This window comes from Notamacropus eugenii, chromosome 6 (genome assembly GCF_028372415.1).
Source record: "Notamacropus eugenii isolate mMacEug1 chromosome 6, mMacEug1.pri_v2, whole genome shotgun sequence".
NCBI classification, from domain to species: domain Eukaryota; kingdom Metazoa; phylum Chordata; class Mammalia; order Diprotodontia; family Macropodidae; genus Notamacropus; species Notamacropus eugenii.
The window spans coordinates 231,855,953-231,882,446 of NC_092877.1; the positions used below are offsets into that span (position 1 = coordinate 231,855,953).

General features: G+C 34.5%; 1 protein-coding gene across 7 annotated transcripts in view; it reads left to right on the forward strand.

The window, feature by feature from the left end:
- UGGT2 (UDP-glucose glycoprotein glucosyltransferase 2) overlaps positions 1-26,494 on the forward strand; it is a 245,734-nt gene that overhangs the window by 77,903 nt on the left and 141,337 nt on the right. For all 7 annotated transcript variants that reach the window (XR_011969897.1, XM_072622097.1, XM_072622098.1 and 4 more), the window contains 5 exons: positions 6,351-6,451; positions 12,885-12,984; positions 13,937-13,997; positions 16,405-16,496; positions 20,976-21,126. Coding sequence is in view for 6 of the 7 variants with exons in the window: in XM_072622097.1 (XP_072478198.1) it covers positions 6,351-6,451; positions 12,885-12,984; positions 13,937-13,997; positions 16,405-16,496; positions 20,976-21,126 (505 nt within the window). In the remaining variant the exon portion in view is untranslated. The remainder of the gene's footprint in view (positions 1-6,350; positions 6,452-12,884; positions 12,985-13,936; positions 13,998-16,404; positions 16,497-20,975; positions 21,127-26,494) is intronic.

Here is a 26,494-nt window from a genome sequence, read left to right on the forward strand (position 1 = left end):
TAAATATACAGCATTCAAGAGAAAATAATTATAATAGCAAAATATTTGATAAATCCAAAGATGTTATGGAAGGACTTAATATTTGACCAAAATTACTGGAGAAATTGAAAACCAGTCTTGGGAAAGTGGGTATAGACTAATATCATATACTGTGTGGCAAGGTAAATGCCAGATAAATACATGACTTAGATATTAAAAAAATGATATCACAAGTAAATTAGAGAAACAAGAAAAATCATTACCTGTCTATGGATAGTGGGAGAGTTCATCGCCAGTCATTTTCATGGACTATCCCTCATGTCTGGAATGCTTTCCCACCTTGTCTCTACCTCCTGGCTTCCCTGGCTTCAAGTCCCACCTAAAAAAAATCTCACCTCCTATAGTAAGCCTTTTCTTATCTCCTTTAATTCTAATACCTGTCCTCTGCTGATTAATTCCAATTTGTCCTGTATAGATCTGTATTTAGTTGTCAGTATATTGTCTTTTCATTAGATTGTGAGCTCCTTGAGAGCAAGAACTATCTTTTGTCTTTCTTTTTATCCACAATATTTAGCACAGTGCCTGACATATAGTAGGCATTTAATAAATATTTACTGATTAACTGACCAAGCAAGAGATAGAATCATAGAAGATAAAAGTGGACCATTTTGATTACATAAAATTTAAAAGTTTTCACATAAAAACACAATTAAAATTAGAAAGGATGCAGGTGCCTGGAGGGAAAAAATTTATGCAGCAAGTTTCTCTATAAAAGGTCTCATTTCTAAGATACATTACAATCAGGGATATTAAGTGAATTGTCCAAGATCACTTAGGTTGTACATATCCACTGACTCCAGAACCAGGACTCTCTACTTTACCAAAATATTGCGAACTAAAATAAAGCATAAGGACCATTTCCTAGTGGATAAGCTGTTAAAGGATATGAATGGGCAAGTTTTAAGGAAAGAAATCCAAGCCATCAACAATCATTTTTAAATGCTCTAAATCACTAATAGTTAGAGAAATGTAAATTAAAGCAACTCTTAGTTTTCATTTCTTACTCATCACATTGGTGAAAAACTAAGAGGATAGTGACAGAAACTGATGGGAAAACAGACACAGTAATGTACTGTTGGTGGATCTACAAATTGAGCTATCCATTTTATGAAGCAATTTGGAACTATGCCCCCAAAGTCACTAAATTGTGACATATAGTGCTCACAAGGAGTTCATAATGTAATGAAAAGACAATACACAGACAACTAAATACAAACAAGATCTACACAGGACAAATCAGAATTAATCAGCAGAGGACAGGTATTAGAATTGAAGGAGATAATACATCATTTTAACATCAGTGATAATGCTATTGTATACTCCAAAGAGATCAAAGAAAAAGATTCATACATACAAAAATATTTAAAGCAGCAAATTATGTAGGAGCAAAAACTGAAAACTAGGGAGACATCCACCTGTTGAGGAATGGTTAAGTATATGATGAGATATTAATATAATAGAATATTATTGTGCCTTTTAAGATGACAAAGTGAATGGTTTCAGAAGAAACTGCAAAGACCTATATGGACCAATACAGAATGAAGTGAGCTGACCTAAGAGAGCAGTTTATACAATAACAACACTACAGAGAAGAAAAACTTTAAAAGATTTTAGAAATTTGATCACTGTAATGACAAGTCACAATTCCAAAGGCCCATTCATGAAGTCTGTTACCCACTTCCTGTTAGAGAGGTGATGGGCTTAAAATGTAGAATGAGACATACATTTTTGGACATAGCCAATCCGGAATGTGTCCTGCTATGTATATGTAATATTTTATTTTCCTTTTATTGTTAGAGGATTTGAGGTAAGTGGAAAGGTACGAAAAATGAAAACCTGTTAATCACAAAAAAAATTTTTAAAGAAAATACAGAATTGCAGTGATGACTTCTGACAAAGCTGAATTTTAATAGGCTTAGGAAAAAAGCAAATTAGCAGAAAACTGAAAAAGAATTTTTGCAACTAATGTCTGTGATAAAGGCCTCATTTCTAAAATATATAGAGAACTGAGTCAAATGTACAAGAATGCAAGTCATTCCCCAATTGATAAATGGTCAAAGGATATGAACAAGGAATTTTCGGGGGAAGAAATTAAAGCTATCTATAATCATATGAAAAAAATCCTCCAAATCACTATTGATTAGAGAGATGCAAATCAAAACAACTATGAGATACCACATCACACCTATCAGATTGACTAACATGACAAAACAGGAAGATGATAAATGTTGGAAAAGATGTGGGAGAGCTGGAACACTAATTCATTGTTGGAGGAGCTGTGAGTTGATCCAACCATTCTAGAGAGTAATTTGGAACTATGCCCAAAGGATTACAAAAATGTGCATACCCTTTGACCCAGCAATATCACTTCTGGGACTTTATCCCAAAGAGATCATAGAAACGGGAAAGGGTCCCACATGTACAAAAATATTTATAGCAGCTCTCTTTGTGGTGACCAAAAACTGGAAATCAAGGAGATGCCCATCAGTTGGGGAATGGCTGCACAAGTTGTGGTATAAAAATGTAATGGAATACTATTGTGCTATAAGAAATGATGAACAGGAAAACTTCAGAGAGGCCTGGAAAGATTTATAGGAAGTGAGGCTGAGTGAAAGGAGCAGAACCAGGAGAACTTTGCACACAGCAACAACCACAGTGTGCAAGGAATTTTTCTGGTAAATTTAGTACTTCATTGGAATGCAAGAACTTAAAAAATTTCCAGTGGACTCTTGAGGCGAAATGCCTTCCACATCCAGAGAAAGAACTATGGAATTGGATCACGGATAGAAGCAGACCATTTTCTTTTGTATTATGTTTTGTTTTGTTCTGTTTTGCTTTATGGTTTCTCCCATTCATTAATTCTTCTATGCAACATATATTTAATAGGGAAAAAAGAAGAAAAAACCAATTATATCACGTTTAAGAGTGTCATCAGCAATGCTAAAATTATTTTGATTGTTGTACTTAGTAGCATTACAGAAAAATTTGTGTAAGGAATAATAACTGAATTGCAAACAGGTTTAAACAAAAAATAATAGTGGAAGCTGTTAACACATTTCCCCCTGCGTTTGATAAATCAAACAAAAAGTCAAAAATGAAGTTGGAGATTTGGAAAGTATAGAATAAGTAGGGAAGGTAGGGACGGGGAAAATAGGAAAGAACTTTTTCAAATCTATATGAAATCTTTACAAAAAATTGATTATAAGTTTTAAAATGGTAAACTCTAAAAGCTTTTATACAGTGGGAAAAGCACTGACTTTGGAGTCAGTGAATGCTTAGTACCTGTGATCTTGGACAAGTCACTTCGTGTCTCTGGATCTCAATTTCCTTCTCTATATAATGAAGGAGTTGGATCCATAGATCATTTAAATTCTATTCTGATGTCTTATGATGACATGGAGATGACTCTGGATTCTCAAAGGCTATGCCAGCAAAACAAAGGCAACTAGAGTTAAATCTAGGTATTTCTAACACCATAAACCCACCATCAACTATAATACACTGCTATTATAAGCATAAAAAGTAAAAATTGCCTGTACTGTAATAAAAATGAAAATAATTCTTAAATCACCTGGTGAAAAACCTACTTGTAAAACTGTGATGATGGTGTAATTACATATTTTAAAATTTGTAAGGTTTCTAAATTTAATCATCAGCTGAAAACATTGGGGGAAATTATTTATGATAATCCATGGCTTGTCTTTATATTCAGACAGACAGCTCACTTACCCAAAAAGGCCATATTTAAGAGATTTTAGTATCAAAATTGTGCCAGAGATTATGGTTAAGTTCCCAGATAGTTAACATAGTTTAGTTTACTTCATCACTGAAGTTACCAAACAATCTGATTGCATGTGTGTGTATTTGTTTGTGTGTGTGTGTGTGCGTGCACGCAAGCGTGCTGTGATAACCACATAATACCTACCCCCATGTTATTCTCCCTTCTTTCCTAATGAGTTTAGCACCTAGCTCACCATCGTGTCCTCCTTTGTACTTGGAAACTTTAATATTCATATAGATGATCCTTCAAACCCCCTAATCTTGCATTTCTCCAACCATCATAAGTCTTATGACTTTCTCCTTCACTCCACCTCAACCACACGTAGGGCATAGCCATACCCTACCTCTCCCCATTACATACAAATGTTTTGGTTCCCTAATTAGAAACACTGACATTTCCTTATCTAATCATTAGCCATCATTCCACCTCTTCCTGTGCCTCACCTTACCTAAATGTAATCTTTTCCCACTTAGATATCTCCAATTTCTTTATCCCTCTTTTCTCCCTTTCTGACCTGAACCTAAAGGCCATTTCAACTCAAAAAAATCATTCTCTCCTCCCTTTCTCAGCCAGATTCCTTAAAACAATCTTACTGCCTATTATCTCCTCTTTCCTCTTACTCTTCAGTCCTCTATAATCTGCCTTTGAACTTCATCAATCAACTGAAAATACTCTCTCCAAATTTACCAGTGAGCACTTAATTACCAAATCGGATGGCCTTTGCTTCATCCTAATATTTCTTGACTCATCTGTTGTATTTTGTACCATTATTATCTTCTCCTCTTAGACGTTTTTTTCTCTTTGAGTTTTTATGCCGCTACTTTCTCCTGGCTCATCTCCTGCTTGTTTGGTTGATCTTCTCAGTCACCTTTACTGATTCATTCATATCATATTCCTTCACTGAAGATATTCTGTCTTACCCTAAGTCCTCCTTTCTTCTACCTTCTCAGTTATTTCATCAACTTCCATGAATTTAACTATCATTTGTGTAGATAACTCCTAGGTCTATCAGTACAGTCCCAGTTTCTCCCCCATGGTTCAGTTCTATGTCAATTGCCTATTGGATATTTCAAACTACAGACATCATAAAACTCAAACCATCTAATACTGAACTCATTATCTTTCCCCCCCCCTTCCAGACTTTGTCATTTCTATCATAAGCACTACTGTCCTTCCAGTATCTCAGGTTCATAATCTCAGCATTCTCCTGGACTTCTCATTTTTCCTCATCCCACATATCCAGTCAGCTTCCAGATCTTGCCATTTCTACTTTCACAACATCTCTCACATCCAACTCCTTCTTTCCATTCACACAGCTACTCTCTTCTTTTAGGTCCTTATCATCTTTGTCACAAACAGCCTCCTACTTGGTCTCCCTACCTCAAGTCTCTCCCTACCTTAGGTTATACAAGTAAGACAGGATACCAAAATAATTTTCTCTAAGTATAAATGTGGCCATGTGACTCATTTAATCAACTCTAGTAGCTTCCTCTGGAATAAACCCCCTCCATTTAGCTTTTCAGTCCCTACTCAGTATGGTTCCTATATGTCCTTTCAACTTCATTGGACAGTGCTTCCTCTCCCATGTTCTATGACCTAGTTAATTTTGTTTTTTACTGTTTTATTCACATTACATTCCATTTCCCATATTTATGCCTTTTCACTGGCCATCTTCCATTTCTAGAATGGACTTCCTCATTACCCCATCTCAAGCAGTTTCTCTTCCTTTAAGATACAATGCAGACACGATCATAAATGTGAAGCCTTTCTGATCCCTCCATCTATTAGAGCTTTGCCTCTCAAACCACCTTGTGTTTAATTACTTTGTGTATATATGTATATGTCTGGGATATGTGTGTATTTTAAGTATATATATATATATTTATATGTGTGTGTATATGTATGTATATGTGTATGTATACACACACTCATTACTTTCTTTAGAATGTAAGTTCATTACGAATAGGGATTGTTCTTTCTTTACGCTTGGATTCCCCAGTGCCTTACACAGATCTTGGTACATAGTAGGCACTTAATAAATACTTGATTAATTGATTGTGTATTCAGTCTTCATTGTAGTTTTCTTATCTTATTTTTCATAGGAATGCTAATCACATGTGCTAGTTAATAATTGAACTGATTGCTAAATAAACTATTTTAAAATATTCCAACTGTTCATTTGTTTCTCAAATGTCACTATTCTACAGATTCAGAAAGAACAATGGTAGAAATATTATAACATAGTTATATGCATAGTAAAATATATTTTGGTTTAGGGTAACATCACATAGAATTGTGGAATATCTAGTTATACTTTAGATGTGTGACTGGTAAGACAAAAACATCATTAGCCATAAGTAAAAAGAAAATAATACTGATTATTGGCAAACTAATATAGCTTATATAGAACTTTCAGAATTAGAGGATATTCTGTTAATTTTATGTGAAGAATATTAACCATCAAATGCGTAGTAACACCAAAATATTTTTATAAGTGGGAGCTGACAATAATATTAATCTTTTAATTCAGAGAAATGTATCCAGATCTTAGAGATAACCTGAAAGAGTTCCGAAAACATCTTATTGAAAGTAGTAAAGAAATGGTACCTTTGAAAGTCTGGGAGCTACAAGGTATAGTATGTAGACTTAATATAAATACATTTGATAATGAACCCACTGGTTTGTTGTAGGTGCAATGGAAAGAGTACTGGAACAAGACCCAGGAGACCTAGATACTAGTTCTGATTCTACCCTTAATATCTACATGATTTTAAACTAGTTATTTAAAACCTGAATCCATTTCCTGATCTTCAAAATGAACAAAATTACACCCATCCAATCTATATTCACAAAACTGTCACGATGCTCATATGAGATAATGTAGAATTATAGACTTATAGAAAGAAAAGACCTTCAAGGTGTACTTCAGATCCTCATTTTTTGTATGAGACTGAACCCAAATATTAGGTAACTTGCAGCAAAGTAGAAGAATTGATTTAAGCATTGGTCCTCTAAGTCCAAGTCTAGTCCTCTTTCCATTTAATTGATTGCTCTAGTTCTCATGTGCAAGGGTACTTTAAAAACTGTAATATTATATAAATGTTTTTATTTGTTGCACAAGACTTATGAAGACCTGTGTATAAATATTCCCCTGGACTTAGGACCTGTGTGACCCTGGGCAAGCCATTTGATCTTTTTACACCTTAAGTAACCCCTGAGAATTCACCTAATAAATCATAGGCAGTTGTAATCTTCATGATGGAGACAATTCTCATTTAAGGAACTTCTTAAGCTGATGAAACTGCAATTATTTTGTATAGAATATGAATATTCATGTGTTTAATGGTCCTCGTTACAATTAATGTCATATTTTATACATGAATTTAGATTGCTATCCATATAATAAACAACATGGTTTGTATTTATAAAATGTAGAAGTACTAAAATTATGCAAAAAATAGTTATTTAAAAGTTTTAACTTTTTTCAAAGTGAATATTAGTTTATCTAATAGTTTCATCCAATGTTTTAAATCATGTTTCTAAACACCTTTAATGCCCAGTATGAAAAAGGAATTAACATCATATTTTGACCATGAGGTCAGGACAAATAAAAGCCACATCTTGCTTTCCTTCTCTTATAAATTCTGATCTTATCACATTGCTGCATGCCTCACTGATGAATTTTTAATAGAAACATCAAATGAAAGGACAGGCTATTAAAAACTTTCTCATAGAACAGAATTTGGGAACAAATGTGAAAAAGTTTATTTCTATGCAACTTTCATACTGATGACCTGAAGGCAGATATTATGTTGCTAAAATATCTTTTGGATTGAATTATAAATCATAGTAGAATTGTGATTTTCCCTTATACTATTTCTAATAATGTGGCACTGGAGTAGGTCATGAGGAAGTGTCATCTTTACACACAATCCATTACTTTTAGCTCATCCTCCATTACATATTAAACGTGAGAATAGATGCTTGTGAAGCTTGAAATACATTGAAAAATTTTACTCGGCATTGTGAAGTTTAAAGAATGGGAATGCATTGCCTTTAAAAGCAATAGTAGCAAATATATGCACTACATCTTTCTTTTAAAATCAAATCATTTTATCAATTTGCAGAATAAATAAAGCATTGCTTTCAAAGTCATCTCATTAAAACAAGAAGTTTCAAATGTGACAGCAAAATATGTCTAATATGATGACAAAGTATGTTTAACAAAATATGTCTGATATTAAATTAAAACAATTTATCACAAATCTGTGCTTGAGGGTGACAATTATTAGAAAACTTATATGGCAGATATTTAGAGAATAGTGATGATGTGGACAAACTTGAATATTCTTCTATTGGATATTTCAGAAATCACATTTGTATAGCATAATAAAAATTGAGTTGATGGTGCCCAACCTATTGAATTGAATAAAAGATCTATCCTCTGCCATTTTGAATTCATTTCAGATTTTAAGCCACATTAAAGCTTGTGGAATATCTCACAAATACAGTGTGGGGGAGGCATGGCTAGACAGCAGTTCATATGAAAAAGATTTGGAGATTTTAGTGAAGTGTAAGCTCAATATAAGTGTCATAATATGGTAAACCCCCCCCAAAAGACAAATGAAATCTTAAGCTAATTTAAAAGAGATATAATATTAAGGACTGTTGGCTTATAAATATACTACTCTTTGCTCTAGCCAGACCATATCTAACGTATGTTCACTTTGGGGTTCTCCATTATAGAAAAGACATTGTAAAACTAGAAGGTGATGTGGTAATCCTGCATGAGGACTAATTAGATGAACTGGAGATGATTAACTTGCAGATGAATAGATTGGCACATGAAGGAGAAAGGAGATGGGAAATAATATGTACCTTGAAATTTTTGAATATCTGTAACATGAAAGAAGGGTGAGACTTGTTCTTGGTTCTAGAAGGCAGAGCTAGGAATAATGGGTGGAAGTTGTAATAAGGTATTTTTGGACTTAAATGTAAAATGCAACGCAACTGGAGAGGAGTATTGTACTAACAGTTTTGGGGAGCTGTGAGAAGAAAATCAAGAAATGCCTGTGGAAGGTGGCAGTTTTCAGGTATGTTGTGTTACAAAATTGCAAAGAGAAGAGAAAATTCAGAAAAGGAGGGTAGTCAGCAACCAGGGTGTCATATTATCATAAAATCTGAGAGAGGGAAAATAATAGCCATGTAACCTAACCCATGTGCAAGAAGAATCCCTTCTGTAACATATCCAGCCATTGAACATACAACATGTGTTTGTCGACCTCCAGGGAGGAAGAACTCATCCTCCCTTGAGGTAGTTCCTTTCACTTTTGGGCAGTTCTGGTTGTTTGGAAGTTTTTCCTGACAAGCCTTCATTGCAATGATTCTGTCTTCAGGGTCTAACAGAGTGCCTTTAATCCCTCTTCCAAATGACAGCCCTTCAAATCGTTGAATATGGCTCTCATGTCTCTCCCGAGGATTTGCTGGGCTAATCCACCCTGGTTCTTCAGCTCCTCCCCATCGGACTTTGTCTCGAGGTCTTTCCCCATTCTGCGTGCTGTTCTTTGTACACTCTCAAGCTTCTCATTGTAGGTGCCTTCCTATGGACATTGTCCAGCTGGTTGTTGTTCTCAAACTAGGTCACCCTGAATTGGACACAGTGCTCCAGACAAAGTGTCAGACCAGGAACAGCAGAACATCAGCTCCCTTTTCTTTGAAGCTGTGCCTGTTTCAATGCATCATTAGCAACCATTCTTTGGGTCTGGCCATCAAACTAGTTTTAGATCCATCTGATCATATTATTGTCTAATCTGTCTCTTTCCATCTTGTCCACAAGAATAAATGAGATTCTTTATCAAAGATTTTGTTAAAATGTAGGCATAGTATGTCTAAAGTATTCCCCTCATTTAATAGTTTGGTGGTTCTGTCAAAAAAGAAAATTCAGTTAGTCTGGCATGCCTTGTTCTTGATGGAACCATTTGGGCTCTTTATGATAACTACATCCTTCTTTCAGACCTTCAGCAGTAATCTTTTTAATGATCTGTTCTATAATTTCCCAGGAATCAAGGTCGGATTCACTGACCTGCAATTAGATTTCTTACCTTCCTTTTCTCTGAAAATTGAAATAACATTTGCCCTTCTCCAAATCTTGTATACCTTTTTCCATGATTCCATTACAACTGGCAGTGATCCAGAAATCCCATGGAACTATCACTTCTTTCAGTAACGGAGGATTTGTTTCATTCGAGCTACATGACCTGAATTCCTGAGAGGAAACTAAGTGCTCCCTCATCTTGTTTATAAGGGAAAGAAATGGAAAAGAGCAAGTGTTTATTAAGCACCTCCTAGGAGCCAGACACTGTGCTAAGCATTTCACAGATATTTTATTCAATCCTCACAACAACCCTGTGAGGTAGGGGCTGTTATTATTCCTATTTTATAGTTGAGCCAGCTGAGGTCAGCAGAGGTGACAGCCAGCCAGTGCCAAAGCTGGATTTGAATTCAGGCCTTCCTCATTCTAGACCCAATGCTGTGGCTTTAGGCTTCCTGTTAGTGATTTTTTTCCTGTAATTTCCAAGGCAAAAGTCATTGTCCTTGAGAGCATGTTAAACCACATAAGAATCGAATAGCTCTACTTTCTCTCAGTTGTCAGGTACCATCATCCTATTCCTTCTTTAATCCTCCTTTTTTTCTGGTATAACTTCAAGAAACTCAGCCAATTTTTTTTGTTATCTTTAGAGTCTCTCATTACCCTGAGTGCATTCTGAGCTATAGCGCTATTGACACTATTTTTCTACTGTGCTACATTCATTTCCATTACCTAGCTTGTGCTTCCATGTCCTGTACATTTTTTAAATCTTGGTGCATCCACTTTAGTCTCTTCAAACAGACCTCATTTTTTCTTCTCAGTGGGATTGTTTCCCTTTGTGCCTTCAGAACTTCATTCTTGTGCAGGTCTTCTCTCTCCTAAGACTGTCCCTGTAGAGCATGTGAGGTTGTAGGATCTCACCTTGCCTCTGATGCCTCTGAAATAAGCTTTCCCCAAATTCAGAGTGGAGATCTTCTTACTGGGAACACATTTTTTCTCCTATATTGCAAACTCTAGGAGTGGGTGGTCACTTACTGCAGAATTCTCATTATTTCCATCCTAGTCTTAGTACTTCCAATTTGGTAAGCATCATATTCAGAATAAAATTCTCCCTCATTGGTTCCTCCACCTTTTGCAGGATGAAATTATCACTAAGGAAAATCAGGAAGTTACAGTGTTAGCTGCCGTGCTTTTGGAGAAGAGACAGTGCCAGATAACTAGAATGAACCATTGCTACTCTATCATGTCTCTGTGCCAGTTTTGTCATCTGTGTTCTAAAATCATTGTTTGTTTCTTCTCCTTCTTCAGGTTTATCTATCATGGGTTTAAATAACAAAATGGCTTTTTTCTCTCACCACTGACTTTCAGTCAAATACTCCGAGTCTGCCCCTCATTCCTGGATTTCCTTACTGGAAGTCATCTCCTGGATATGTAAAGCTCTTATGTTTTTTACTCCTCTTAGAAGTCATGTTCCTCTTGAATAAGGCAAATTCATGCAGAGCTTGGGCCAGTCACTCTCTAGGCTCTCTGGTTTCTTTTGTTATAGTCATCCTTAGGGAACAATAGCCAATCAGATGGTACTACATGCTCTTTTAGTATCATTTCTATTAATGAAGACATTCATTCGTGATGTTGAAACATGTAATAAATAGCACCAAGACCTTTCAGTAGCCATTGATATCTAATAGTTGGGGGCTGCAGAACCTGCAGTTATCAGTTGCCAGTTACCAATTTGCATCTCCATGAGAATTGTTCACCTAACTTACCTTCTCTGCGATGACCTGGTTACATGATAGTGACTCAGTTGTTAGACAGAGATATTCAAGCAATTTGTTTAAAGTTTGAATGCTAGAACTTCTTTGTAGTAAACAGCACGAGATCCACAAAAGAAACTACCTTCAACCTTTGACCTCCAAAATGCCTTTTGCTCAAAAAACAAAAATAACTCCTCAGGTGTGTGTAGGGCCTTAAGGTTAATAAAGTGCTTTGATCATACAGAAACCTGAAAAATTCCTCTGGTGTACTAAACTGTACATTTCAATATACAGTACTATATACAGTGAAGATATTCGTCAATATGGGATTCTGCCTGCATTAAAATGATAAAAATAAGTATATGTCATTATATCAAGAACCTGGGATTTTGTTAGTGTGGTAACTCTCCACTGTCAGAGCTAAACCCATCACAGACTTAGAGTTCTGAAGAAGTGTAAGTTCCAAAGAGATTCTATGACTTGCCCAAGGTCAGATAGCTAGTAAGTGTCAAGGTGAGACCCCAGAACTGCATAACCTTTGCTTCCAAGTCCAGTTCTCAATCTAATATACCATGTGACATTTTGTGGTCAAATTATTAACTAGTGAATAATGGAAGTAGGTCTTTATAGCATATTCTGATGATTGCAAAATAACTAAGTTATTGACAATTACTACAGTAGATAGATTTAAGCTATACTTGTTACTGTCACTTTCATGCATTTCAGTAGAATTTTGTAAGAACAGAATTTTGTTTTCATTTCATATGTACAATTAAAAAAGCATCTTGAAAGAGATTAACTGCCATTAACTTTCTAAATTAAAATTGAATGTCCTGCTTGCCTTTTATTAACTGTCTTTTAAAAATTGTATTCACTTTATTAAATCTTGCTTTTCAAATGCTTAATTTTCTATAACAAATAAAAATGTATTTTTGTCAGATATATTTTCTTTCAATTCAACTATCATTTGTCAACATATTGTCACTAAGTATATTCAGAAAACAGGGAATTAATAATTTGTAATTATTCACTCACAAAAATGTATAACTTATTTGAAGCCCAGGTGGCAACATTTTAAAATGCTGATTTTAGTAAATTTCATTGAGCTTAAATTTATGAGAAACATATGGGAAAATGAATGACTAAGATACTTTTAATAATGTAAATATCTTTAAAATCTTAAATGATGTTCAATTCATTAAGGGTAATTTTTTTCTTACAGATCTGAGTTTTCAAGCAGCTTCTCAAATTATGTCTGCTCCAGTTTACAATGCCATAAAATTAATGAGAGATATTTCTCAAAACTTCCCAATGAAGGCCAGGTATACTAAAGTTATTTGTTATGATTCTAGAGCCCTTTTGTATAGGTTATTTCACACACAAAAATCTGGTATAATTCGCTGTGATTATATTAATTTTATGTCTGGATAACTCATGCGCAAACTCATGTGCTTTTTCTTTCTCAATAATGGCATTTCCTTTAGAAATAAGATCTGGATAGTATATTATTGTTTAAAGTAGCTTCACTGGCAAGTAAGTCAGGTGCTGACTGAGTCGCTTTCTGGGCTTTTTTGGGTTTTGATGGCAGTTACTCTGTAAATCATTTCACATAGGTTAAACTATTTACTGTTTTCAATTGTCAATTACTCATTTAAATAGTTCTCTAAGTTGTTTCCAGTTAAATTCAAATGTTATTTTTCTTGTTTTTTACTAATTCTGTTTTCACCTGTGATGAGTCAGTGGTTTGATTGTAAATGAACAGTTGACTCAGGAATAACTTTCCCCTGAGAAGTGACTGGTTTTTTGTCTGTTAAAATATAATCTATTTCATTTTTTTAGTTCCTCAAATATAGTCAGTATATTGATAATCAGTATTGTTGTTTCATTATGTACCTTAGTGAATCTGTACACTTGCACCTATACAGAAAATGTCTTCTATGACCTTGAATGATCTGATGACATTATATAAACCTGCTATATGGGAACAAATGTTAAAATGAAAAAGACTTTCTCACACAAATATTTCTGGGGCAACAACTATTGACCCTGATAATACTTAATGTCTACAAGTGGTGGACTTTGATTTTTATTAATCTACTATTGTTATATCTTACATTTATTCCAGAAAGTATGATATATTAATAGAGAGGACATGATAGTAATTAAGATGTTAGAATTCCCAATTTCTTCCCCAAACTTTGCTTCATATTCAATGTTTATCAGCTTTAAACTGTCAAGAAAAACCTTTCTGTGACAGCAGTATTTATTTTGCAGATCACTAACCAGAATTACTGTAAACCAACAAATGCGAATGGAAATAGAGGAAAATCAAAAGGTTTGTCTACTTTTTTCATGCATTCAGATTCCATTATTAACATTTCGAATTTTTAAAGCAAAACTGTAGTCCTTAGTTTATCACAAAAGAAAATAGAATTATCTGAGGTTATTACTGTTCTGTATTTATTAAAATAATTTATTTCAAGATTCACATTTTGTTGGGGGAGTAATGATTTCATAAAATAGTCATTTATGTGTGTGTGTATATTTTTTCTAAATGCTTTTTGTAAAAAGAAAAATCTTATCCTCATATAGTATAAAGGGAACGTAACAGTGGAAAGAGATTTAGCCTTGGAGCCAGATGGCCTGGTCTCAAGTTCACCCTCTGACATGTGATGGTTTTGTGACTCTGGACAAGTCACTTAAACTTCTTGTCAAGTTAGGCCCAGTCATTCCGGACACTTGGACTTTATCAGTTGTGCAGAGTGTGTCAGTCTGCATCGGCAAAGAGTGGTTCCTCATTTGGAAGTTCCCTATATCAGTTCAATCACATGCCTATGCCTATGTTCTTGTGTTATTTACTCCCTTTCCTACATCATAAACTCTTTAAAAGTAAAAAGTATGTCTTAGTTATCTTTGTGTCCTGTAGAAAATAATGCTAAATAAATCATTCTTAAATGCAGTATGAAAGGATTTAAAATTTTCAACAACTTTTTAGTAAAAAATGATTCAATAGCTATATGTATGTTAAATTGCACGTTAAAGGTACTTTTGTAAATTTGTTTATGATGAAAACTACCAAACTAATGCCCTCACATCTGTGGTAATTCCTATTTCAGTAACTTATATGGATATTCCATGTATTCCTTAGGAAAAGTAATGAAATATAATATAGAGAACACAAGGTTTAGACCATAGTAGAATGGTCATATTGTCATATGACCAAAACAGTAACTATTTTCATTATAAACTATTTTAATGTACATTTTTGTAATTATTTATACATTTAAATAATCATTTCATCCATTCTTTTATCTATTTTTGTACTTTTGAAGTTTATTATATTTATTAGTTTTATTGCCCTGATTCAAAGCACTATCTTGAAAGATGAAAATTGACCAGTATGTTTAAAGAAGTATTCACTTGGATAGTAAGACCCCATTCATTCATGGATTTGGTCACGATATCAGCCAGCAATTTTTTTTTATTAGCCTACATACAAAAGCCCCTAAGGCCTTTAAGCCACCTTGAAAACCTATCCCTTTACTTATGTGGGCACTATGGCAAAGCAGTGTTGACACAAAAGAATAGATCCATCAATACAGTTGGGGAAAGGGTGTAGTCTATTGATGATGGATTCATCAGTATCATCTTAGGATCAGCATCGCACTGTGGCTCTAATACCTAGTTTCTTCCTTTCAAATTCTATGCAGGGTGTTGTGGAGATCACCTCAAAGTTCTCAGGACCACCCAACCTCCAATAGACTCCATTAGTCTGTTCTCTTTTGAGGACATTCCATTTCCCATCTTTGACATTTTGCAGACTTTTCCAACAGGAATACGTTCCCTTTTCATTTCTGCTTTATCAAATCCTTTGTTAACTTTAAAACCCAGTTCAAGTGTTACCCTCCTACGTGAAGCCTACTCTGATCCCTCCAATTGTTAATCTTTTCCTCCCAGAGATTAATTTATATATATTTATTTCTACTTATCTGTATTCATGTTGTTTCACTCAATAGCATATAAGTTCACTCAGGGCAGAAATTGTTTCATTTTTGTCTTTGTGTCCTGAGGACCTGGCACAATGCCTAGCATATGGAATGTGCTTAATGAATGTTTGCTGAAATGGGTGAAACCTGGGCTTTTTCACATGGGTCCATTGACAGACCATTTCTGTAGGCCAAAGAATCAGCCCGGCTGACTCTGGAGGGGCTCATAACTGAAAGGCTGAACATTAGTTAATGATTTTTTTTCAGGACACTGAGCACTAATGAAGCAGGGAAATGTTGGAACCAGGAGGCAGAAAATGGCCAGATAAAATAAAAGGATAGGAGTCAAAGTCAGTCTCTGAAGTTTTGCCTAAAACCAGCCCTGCCACATTTCTCTTTAGGAGCCTAAACCTACCAATATTATGAAGGAGGACAAACAACAATTTCTGAGCTAGTCCTTTGTAGGATAGAGTAAGAGTAGGAGAAAGACCCCTTCTCATTTCTACCCTCCTCACGCCTTTTTACTGCTTCTACTTTATCCTAGCTTTACTGGTAGTAATGATGTGGGGAGAAATGCATAAGAAAGGCACAGAAGCATTTTACCCATATATGTCCATTCATTTGTATTCTGAATCGGGAACTATCCTGGGTACCTAGGTCGTATGTATGGACCAATAAGGTCCCCAAATCATGTATAGTTGTCATGTTTGCTTACATTTTGATTCTCATCCCAATATGTTTTTGTTATATTTTAAGAGTCTCCGTGATAGACTTGAAATTGAGCCAGGTGATGCTCGCCTATTTGTAAATGGTCTTCAGATTGACTTGGACTTTCATGATCCATTTAGGTAAGAATCAGATTCTTAAAAAAATTTTTATGTGCACATTCAGTTGTATTACATTTAATATTTTTATTAGTGCTCAAAAGATGAAGGAAATTTAAACACTGTGTTCAAAGCACAGTGTCAACCACTAGGAATACAAATAGAAAGTTCCTACTTGCAAGGAGCACACACTCTAGTGAAAACAACACAAAACATTTTCCACATAATCCTCATAGATTTTATGCCAATTTTTTTTTTGCAAAGCAAAGAGTGATGTGTGATTATTATATGAAGCTTTTTAAAAAAATTCTGCTGATATTACTCAAAAATCATTTATTACCAAACTGCCTTTGATGCAAGATTAGGCTGCATGGAATGCTCGTGAATATACATAAAGAACACTGACAATGCACATGTGCTAAGAATTCTAGGCTCATTGCTCTGAATACATGAGAGATAAATGCATATCCATATGTTACTGGTTAATATATTGCTGCTCTGTTTACTTTTTAAGCAGCATGATGAACAGAATTATACCATGAGACAATTATGTGATAAAAGATTATAAATCAGTTTTTGGACTGAGGAACACACTTACACTCTCTCTCTCTCTCTCTCTCTCTCTCTCTCTCTCTTTCACACACACACACACACACACACACACGCACACACACAGGATTTTAAAAATCAAATGAGAGAGAAAAAATTGGGAAAAGATATGATTTATGCAATAAAATCATGGAAAAAGTTAATAGCTTGGCAAAGGAAGCTCAAAAAGTGGGAAAAGATGTACCAGATTCACTGAAGAAAGCAACTTCTTAAATAATAAAACTGGCCATATGGAAAAAGAGGTACAAAAGCTAACTGAAGAAATTATTCCTTAAAAATTAGAATTTGGCAAGTAGAAGCTAATGCCTCTGTGAGACTTCAAGAATCAATCAAACAAAATCTAAAGAATGAAAAATCGAAGAAAAGCCAAAATACTTCATTAGAAAATTGCCTTCTCTTCATTGCTGACCAAGGAGACAATGGGCATGTAATATTTTATATGCTTTTAGATGCAATCAATGTATTGGTTGGTTTTGCTTAACTTTTTCCTTTCAAATTTTTGTTACTGGGGAAGACTTGCCATTTGGGAGGAAGGTATATGTGTAAATAAATATGAAAATAAAATACAGTAAATATTTACCTCAGCCTGGGTACTGCACAAGAACAATGAGTTGATCTCAGAATTAAACAGGTGGAAAGACTGAGGACTGGAGTACTTTATGATATTGTACAATACTTTTAATCATCTCAAAATGCTAGATGAAAAACTCATCCTTTAAAAACCACTATTCTCTTGGTGATGCTGTGTTATTGCATTATTTAGGACCCTAGAATATCCAAAGAATAAAAATTTCAAGAGAATTAGAGGACAATAGAAACAATGCATATGGACTTAGGCTGCAACATATTTCTAAATGACGGCATATGTGCAAGCAGTAGCATAAAATATTAACTTGAAAGGGCTGTGGGCCACTCATAGAGCAAAAGAAAGTGAGGGAGAAGAGCTCTATATTTTTGTACATACGCTATATAGATATTATTGTGTCCTGAGAAAAAACACGTGTAGGAATTAGGAGAAACTTGGGGAAACTTGTAGAACTGGTACAATATAAAGCATTTGAACCACAAATGGAATAATTACAATGATATAAATGAAAACAACACTGAAAGGTATCAATGACTAATCTTGGTCTCAGAGAACACACAAAAATAAACTTCCTGCTTTCTAGTGGAAAGCCAGGGGATTATGAGGTTGAAATGTTGTATATACAGTTGGGCACAGTCCTTTTGTCAGTCAGTTTTGCTTAACTTTCTCCTTTTGACAAGTAGGGTCCAGTATCTGTACTGAGGGCATATTGGGAAGAATCTGTGGCATTTAAAAAATGACAAAAATATGAACCAATAAAGCTGTTTAAACACAAAGACGGTAACCATGGTGTAGAGCTCTAGGAAAGCTCTATGATTTAAATGCGGCCATGGTACCATAAGATATAGAGAAGACCTAAGGGAAGGCTTAGGGTGTCGGGTGGATGTTGTCCAAGAGGAGAAGGTGAGGATAGGTGGGAATCTACACCAATGGAGGATGTGCTTTCTGGCCTGACTCAGGTCTGTGCAGGAGTTCAGGTATGGGAATGATAGTGACAGCATTTCTGTAGTGCTTTTAGGCTGACAGAGTGCTTTATGTAGGTTATCTCATCTGAGCTTTGCAGTACCCCGGGAGGCGGGCGCTGAGGAGGTGAAAGCTGGCAGAGTTTGGAACTATCTGCCTGCGATCATGTAGCTAGGATGCAACTGAGGCAGGATTTTAACTCAGGATTTCCTGACTCCCAAAACCAGCACTTTATCCACCATACTACCTAGCCTCCATTAGAATGGAATGAGACAATAGCTTTTAACAAAAGGAGGGTGATTGTTTTGGGTTTTTTGCTTTTTTTTTTTTTTTTTTTTTTTAACAATCTCATGTAAAGCATATCCAGCAAGGATATTGTATTTGATTCAGGTGAGCAAAGCTCCTCTCCCTCTGAATTTACAGTGGTGGTGCAGCTGATTTCAAACCTGAGAAACTTCTGACCACTTTGACTTTTTAGGTGCTAGGCATTTCTACTTATGAAAAAGCTGTATCAGTGACTCTAACCTTACTCCCTTGGACAAATTAATTATCAATGATAGTGTTATTGCCTTTACAGGAAAAGAAAACCTCCCTCCAAAGGTATAGGTTGCTACCCATCCCATGTCACTGTGTTCCATATCCTCTGTTACCTCCCACAGTGGCAGTATATAGCATATACTTAATTCTAATTGAATTGTTAAAAACTGAACTTTAACAGCTTTGGCAGTTATGTAGCTACACATTGAAGTTAAACTAAATTTATAGATGAATTCAAAACATAGCTGAATCTTAAATCACTAGATATTAGTTTCATAGGCATACCAAATATATATATTTAATTGTAATTGAATTCTAATTGTGTAACTCCACACTGAAGTTATTTTAGATTTGTAGATGAATTCCAAACAAGAAAGACTGTATTACCAGATATTAGATTCATCAATATGCTAAAAATATGAAATAAGCCAAAATATATCATTTTCATTTTCCTTTTTTCAGTGTAAGATTACAATTTGTGTGAAAGGATCCTAAATGAGAATTATCTTTCTTCATTTATTAAATTTATTTTTCAGTTAATGGATCACCTAGACTATTGCAATTACTTTCTAATTGGCTTTCTACATCAAATTTCTTCCCATTCCAATCCATTCTCTTTACATCTGCTAAGATAATTTTTCTAAAGCATATGTCTAACCTTGCTCAACAAACCCCACTGGCTCCTTATTACCTCTACTATAAAATATAAAACTCTCTTTTTGGCACTTAAATCTCTTTCCAGACTAAGCACTTCCTACCTTTCAAGTCTTTACCTATTTTACTCCCCTCTATAAACTCTGCATTCCAGAAATGCCATTCTCCTTGCTGTTTCTCTTATCTCCTGTCACTACGTCTTTGCTTGGAATTTTTTCAGCCTTTTTGCCTCGACATTGCTAGATTCTTTCAAGACTAAACTCAAATATCACCTTCTGCAGGAGGCCTTCCTGCTTCCCCCAATCACTTGGACCTTCCCTTTCTTAAAGTTACTCTACTCTGTATATATCTTGTGTAAACCTATTTATTTACATCTTCTCTCCTTAATTTGGATATATATGTGGAGAGCAAGAACTGTTTTTTGTTTGTAACGTTTCTTTCTGTCCCTAGAATTTACTACGATGCCCAGTGGCTTAGTAAGGGTAATGTCTATCAACTGATTGGTTGATTTAGCAAATAAGCACAGTGAGATTTTGCTGTTCTCTTTTTGTTTTAATAAATTATCTGACTATAAAGCCATAATCTAAAGTTGAATATTATTTGCAAATTCCTGCCTAATGCTTTGTTCTGCCATCATCAGGGATACCTTCAACATATATATGCTATAATGAATGAAATTTCTAATCAGTCTTTTGGGGAGAAACTATATTGTTTATATTTCAAATGAAGTCTTGGCAAAATAAAGGGTGAGGATCAAGTCAAATAATGTTCTTTATCAAATAGCACAGAGCTCTTGAAAAAGAAAGTTAAATAATACAGTACTTCAGTACTATTAATTTTTTTTACGTTATTTTTATTGCTGTGAAGGATTTTTACCAAACTTTTTGGTGATATTATTTGCATATGAAAAGCAACATGGCACAGTTGTTAGGAAGACCTGGATTCAAGTCCCACTTTTGACACGTTGTCACTAGATCAGATTCACCTCTCAATGACCAAGGAGCTAAGACAAAAGTTTCAGAGCACATCCTGATTTGCATTGGTAGAGAGAGTTTGTTTCCCCAGTATTCCCTACAGCAATGGAACCATCAGTCTAATGTCTAAAATTACGTAACAATGATGTATGTACTTATTTCTTTTCTTTGGCTATTAAGTATTCTGGATATGCTGAAATTAGAAGGAAAAGTGATGAATGGTCTTCATGATCTTGGGATTAAAGAAGAAGACTTCAGCAAACTTCTAAAATTAAATACACATCATGTAGATGACATTTATGCGTTAGATATTCGACATCCTTCAATAATGGTATGTATGTCTATATGTAATTCTAAGTCTTTAGGCAACAATCTTTTAGCAAATTGCTTAAGGCTTAATACTGCATAAATCCCATTAAGTAATAAGCCATTTGCTAGGATTAGGTCAAACAGTGATGGCAAGAGACCATCCATTTTTGCCACATCTCTTTTTGCAGTCCCTCTTCTGAGTTCCATAAGTGTGAGCTTTCATTCCATGTATGTTAGAGGGAAACACCAAGAAATTGTTCAGTACTCTTGTCATGCTAAGACAAAACAAATATTTTTGTGGTGCTTTATATATGGCCTTTGCTTATAAATTTCCTTCCAGCAGCATAGAAATGAAGAGGTCGCAGGTAGGGAGACAGTCTAGATTTCTAGAAATAAGAAAAAGAGCTCAAATACGAGGATGCCCTTGACATTATGGTTTTGGTCATCTTAGTTTAAGAAACAGGGTAAGTTTTATATCATCATCATTTCTAATATACCATTATTGGCCCAATTTCATTTTTGAGCTAGGTTTGAAATTTTAAGTTCATTCACATTACATTTGTAGAATGTTATATGGAAAGAAAAAATGACAGTTCTTGTGCTATTGAGTTTATGGCCATTAACTGGAGGTTTACAGTTTGACTTTTCCTCTGAAAAAGGACTACCATGGAAGTGGAAGCATGATAAATATGAAAATCTAGAGTGTTTATTTTCAAATGTGCCATATACATGAGAAATAAGTCATAGTATAAGTCCTGAAGACCTTGACACAGCAGAGTGTGGCCTTATGTTTTTGGTACATTTTTATTTCAAAAGATCTCTAGGTGGCCAACAAAATATTAAGAGATGAACACTATTACTTAATAGGTTGCTTGAAGCTAGAACATAACAGAAAAGTTTCTGTCAACAAAATTATCCTTTGTATTTAGGATAAATATTTTACAAGGCTATCATAGCATCTGTTGAATCATTTGGCTTCCTGTTTAGTGATGTCTGAAGATTTTAAAAAATTGAACATTTAGAAACACATTAATCATCAAACTGCCTGACTTACGATTACTGCAAAACATTCGATTAAGCACCTTTTCCCCTTCAATTAATGCAAAATTAAATTATATTCCTTTGGACCTGATTTTATGAATTTTTAATTTCAGTCTTTCAACAAAAATTTATGTTTTTATGACATAATTTTATATCCTATATTTTCATTAATATACTATTCACATATTGAAGTTAGTGAGGGTAAAATTAAGAATGAAGCATTTGTTTAAAACAACTAGAAGATTCTGTTATCACAATCTATTTAGTGCATTATTTTATAAAGACTGATAAATTCGTATTCATTTTTATTCTTACTTAATTTCTTTTTTCCATAAAATCTTCGTTTTGACTGTTGATGCTTCCTTTTTCCTACTTCTAATCTTTTTCTTCACTCATCCTCCTCCTTTCCAGTCCTTTCCAAGGAATATCAAACCATGATTGCAATAACGTAAGTATTCATGTTCTATAGTCCTAAGCATTCTATTCTTCATAATCACTGCTCTCCTCTGTTTTCCTTCCTGGTTTTTTTTTTTTTTTCTGGTCCTCCTAACAATGAACAAAATAGCAGGACTAGGGGAATTCCCCTTTTCTACCCCTGGAAGCTGCTGCAGTATTGTATTAGGTGTGTACATTTTAGCTCTATAATATTGAACCAATGTTTCTCTTCAAATCTGTGTCATTTGTTGTTTAGTCCAGTCCAGTTTCTAGTAATATGACCTCTGGGAGAAGAATTTGGTTATAGATCTTATTCCTAGAATTTGGATCTATTCTAACCAAGGTCCAAAGTTGTGACCAGTAGGTTATAGACTGTATTCAAGTGATGTAAAAAATCAATACAAAAACAAGTATTTATTGAATGCTTACTAGAGGTGAAGTCTTATATTACTTGCATTTAGGGAAACAAAGAACATGTAATCTAGTTGGGAAGATAAAACATAGAAATATTAAAGTTAAATCATACCAATATATTAACATAACAATTTGAAAATTATAAAGGAGAATTTACTGGTCAGTGCATTTATGTTTATAAATTAATCTTAAAATTATATGCACGATAATTGGTATAGTTGTTTTAGAGATGGAACAATCACTGTAAGGTTAGCGGATTGTCAGGGAAGGTTTTATGGATAAGGTAGGATTTAAATTCTTTCCTGAAAGATATGTAGAATTTGGATATATGTAGGAGAAGACAGAAGGCATTTCAAACTCTCAAATAGAATTGGTCTTCAGAAGAAAAGCTCATTCTCAATTTAGTTGAAAAAGCTTATTCAAATACTATAGTGAAACCTTGTTGGTGAGTAAATTAGAATTATTAACTATAAGCATTGCCCTCAAGTAGTTGATAAGACTGTTAGATAAACAAACTATTTATAAGAAATATATAGATATTTAGATATTTCCTATGTTTTGCAATCCTTTTTCAACAAGAACATCTAATTCTGATTTTATTTTTAAATCTATCCCATGCTTCCTAACTAAAGTGTGACTTTTTAAAGTTTCTTATCAGAACTGTAAACTTTAGAGCTAGGAGGGACTTGAGAGTTTATTGTGTTCAGTCCTGAAGACTAAGTGTTAGAGAGTCTAAAACTCATCAGTCTGTTCTTCAGGCCCTGTATCAATTCATGTATTTTTTTCCTGGTTTTAGGCCCAGTGTTCTTCCTACTGTATCACATCTGGTTTAAAATAACTCTTTATAAACTTGAACACATTAGTGTCATTTTTACTGATGGTGAAATAGATATTTGTGAAAATAACGAATTCCTGATTAAACACTGTATTCAACTAGAAAGTGTGAGTGAGTAGGTCACAAAAAATCTACTTCTTTATGTTTCATGAGAAGACTACATCCTTTTCACACAGTAGGTTATCTCTAGGTCCAGTTCTTTTTCAGTACCAGGAGTTGTTGAACGGATTGGATGAGCGCCCTATATTCCTTATCTATGAAAAGATCTACACAGAGACATTTTATCAAACCATGTTATAATTTTCAGATAGGTAGATACTACTTTATCTTGACTAGTGAGATTGAAGTAATATGATTCTTTGGTATCAGACAGGTCTCAGAGTAATCTTGTTAAAAACATCCAGCTGTCTAGAAACAGATGATCATGAGACAAAAATATGTTAAAGACCTATGATTTCTTTAGTGTGGGAACTCCTATCTGTACCTTATAGTTCTAGAAACTTGCTTTGGTGGATAGGTGGTGCAATTAAAAGAGAATTGGTTTCTTAAAGTATGCTAATTAAGTGACTTGTTAAAATCTCTATACAGCATATGTGCAACATTTCTCCATTTACTAGTTTTAGTACTCTTTGAAAAAAGAATATAAGGTTAGTTTGGAAGGACTTGTTCTTAATAAAGTAAACTTGATTCCTCAATGGAATGCCTACAACCTGTCTAACACAATATAATCCAATAAGTTTTTACTATATACCTGCTCTCTAGTTGGTGCTGTGATAAAAAGACAAAACAAAAGGGAGATACAACCTGAAGAAAGATGAACAAATGAATGAATCAGTGAGTGAATGCATGAATGAATGAATGAAAAAGCTTTTATGAAGCACTTCACTATGTGCACAGTATTATACTAAATGCCGTGAATACAAATGAGAAAAGCAAGAAAGTCCATGCTTTCAAGGAGTTCACATTCTTATAGGAAAGATAACATGTAAAGAAAGTTTCAGTTGCAAGTCATATACAAAGGCACCGTGGTCTTTAGGGAAAAGTGGCAAGAAGACCATATCTTTTTCTGAAGGTGGATCATTTCATGGTGCCAAGGATTTGTTTGACAAAAATACTCCTACCCAGATCTTTAGTAGCTGTGGCTACTGAGGAGGTAAGAGTCACAGAATCTACAGAAAGAATTGCTGGGTCATATCTCCACAAGGGATGAGTCATTGGATGAAGGCTATGGCTATGTGGGCTGAATTGAAAGTAAGGCAGGTCATCAGGAGGACACTGGTATTCTCATGTCTTAGTTCTGGTCTGAAGAGAGGTAGTGGTGGTTTGATTTGATCAGCACACCACCTTCTGTTTCTCCCACAGAAGACCTTGTTAATTCAACTGGGATAACTTCCTTCCCCTGTGACATATGCTATTATGAAAGTTTTATCTACATAAGGCCTTTGTTTCTGTTTTTGACCTCCTTGGGGATCCCAGCAATGGGAACTGTGAGTCACTTATTTTTTTCAAAGTTCCAAACTGTTTTCCAAAATGGTTGAACTACTTGACAGTTGCACCAGTAGTATATGTGCCTTCATAAAGCCTCTCCTACATTTACTATTTCTGGGTTGTTTTTTTTAATATTTGCTATTGAGGCCTATGAGGAGAAACTTTAGAGACTGATTTAATTTACTATTTCTTAGTGAACTGAGTCTTTCATGTGGTTGATAGTAGTTTGCATTCTTCTTTGAGAAGTTTCTTTTAATCTTCTTTGATGATTTATCCATTAAGAAATAACTTGCTCATATATTTGCAATACTTATATTTTTTTTGTTTTATTTTCCTATACATCTTAGATATCAGACCTTTATCAGAGATAATTGAAGCAAATTTTTTCATCTAATCAACTTTCCACATTTTTAAGCTGGCTTGATTTTTTTGTTCATGCAAAATCTATTTTTTTTTAAACTCTAAACTAATTGGAAATCTTTCTGTGATATGCTTTTCTTTTGATACCTATGCCTTTTGTTCTTTATAATGATCATTTCAATTATTACATGATAAGAATTTTGTTTTTTCACAATCCTCCAGAGAAATATTATCCTTCTTAAAATCTTTGTCCATGGGGCTATATAGACTTTTGCCTGAGCTTTTTGAAATCTCTTTTCCTAAATTTCAGAGTACAATCTGACTTAATCAACCTGTCCTAGTCTAGATGCTTGAGGACTTTGAAACCATCCGTAGAAGGAATAGGCCCCTTGATATAAGTACATTTTAACTTACACAGTGGAAATTTCAAAGCCACATTTCAGACTTTTAGAACCATGGGGTTATGGTGCAAAGAGGCAGCATTTCATGGCAAAACATGTTTGCATCATGGTCATCAGAGAGAGAGAGACACAAATAGAGGGGAGAAGATAAGTCCAGACTTCAGTCACTGAAAAGACAAGTATACAAAAATACTTCTCAGGTTTAAAGAAGGTAATATCTAGACCTCAAGTATGATGATGGTAGGATCACAGCAAGAGGAGGAAAGGGGGACAGTGATCTAACAAGAAAACATCCTCAACACCCATCACACAGATAGGCAAGTATTGTTCTTCTCAATTTAGAGTGGGAATTCCTTGATAAGTATTCTCATAACACAGGACAGCTCAGTGATACAGGCAAGAAACATTAATTTTGT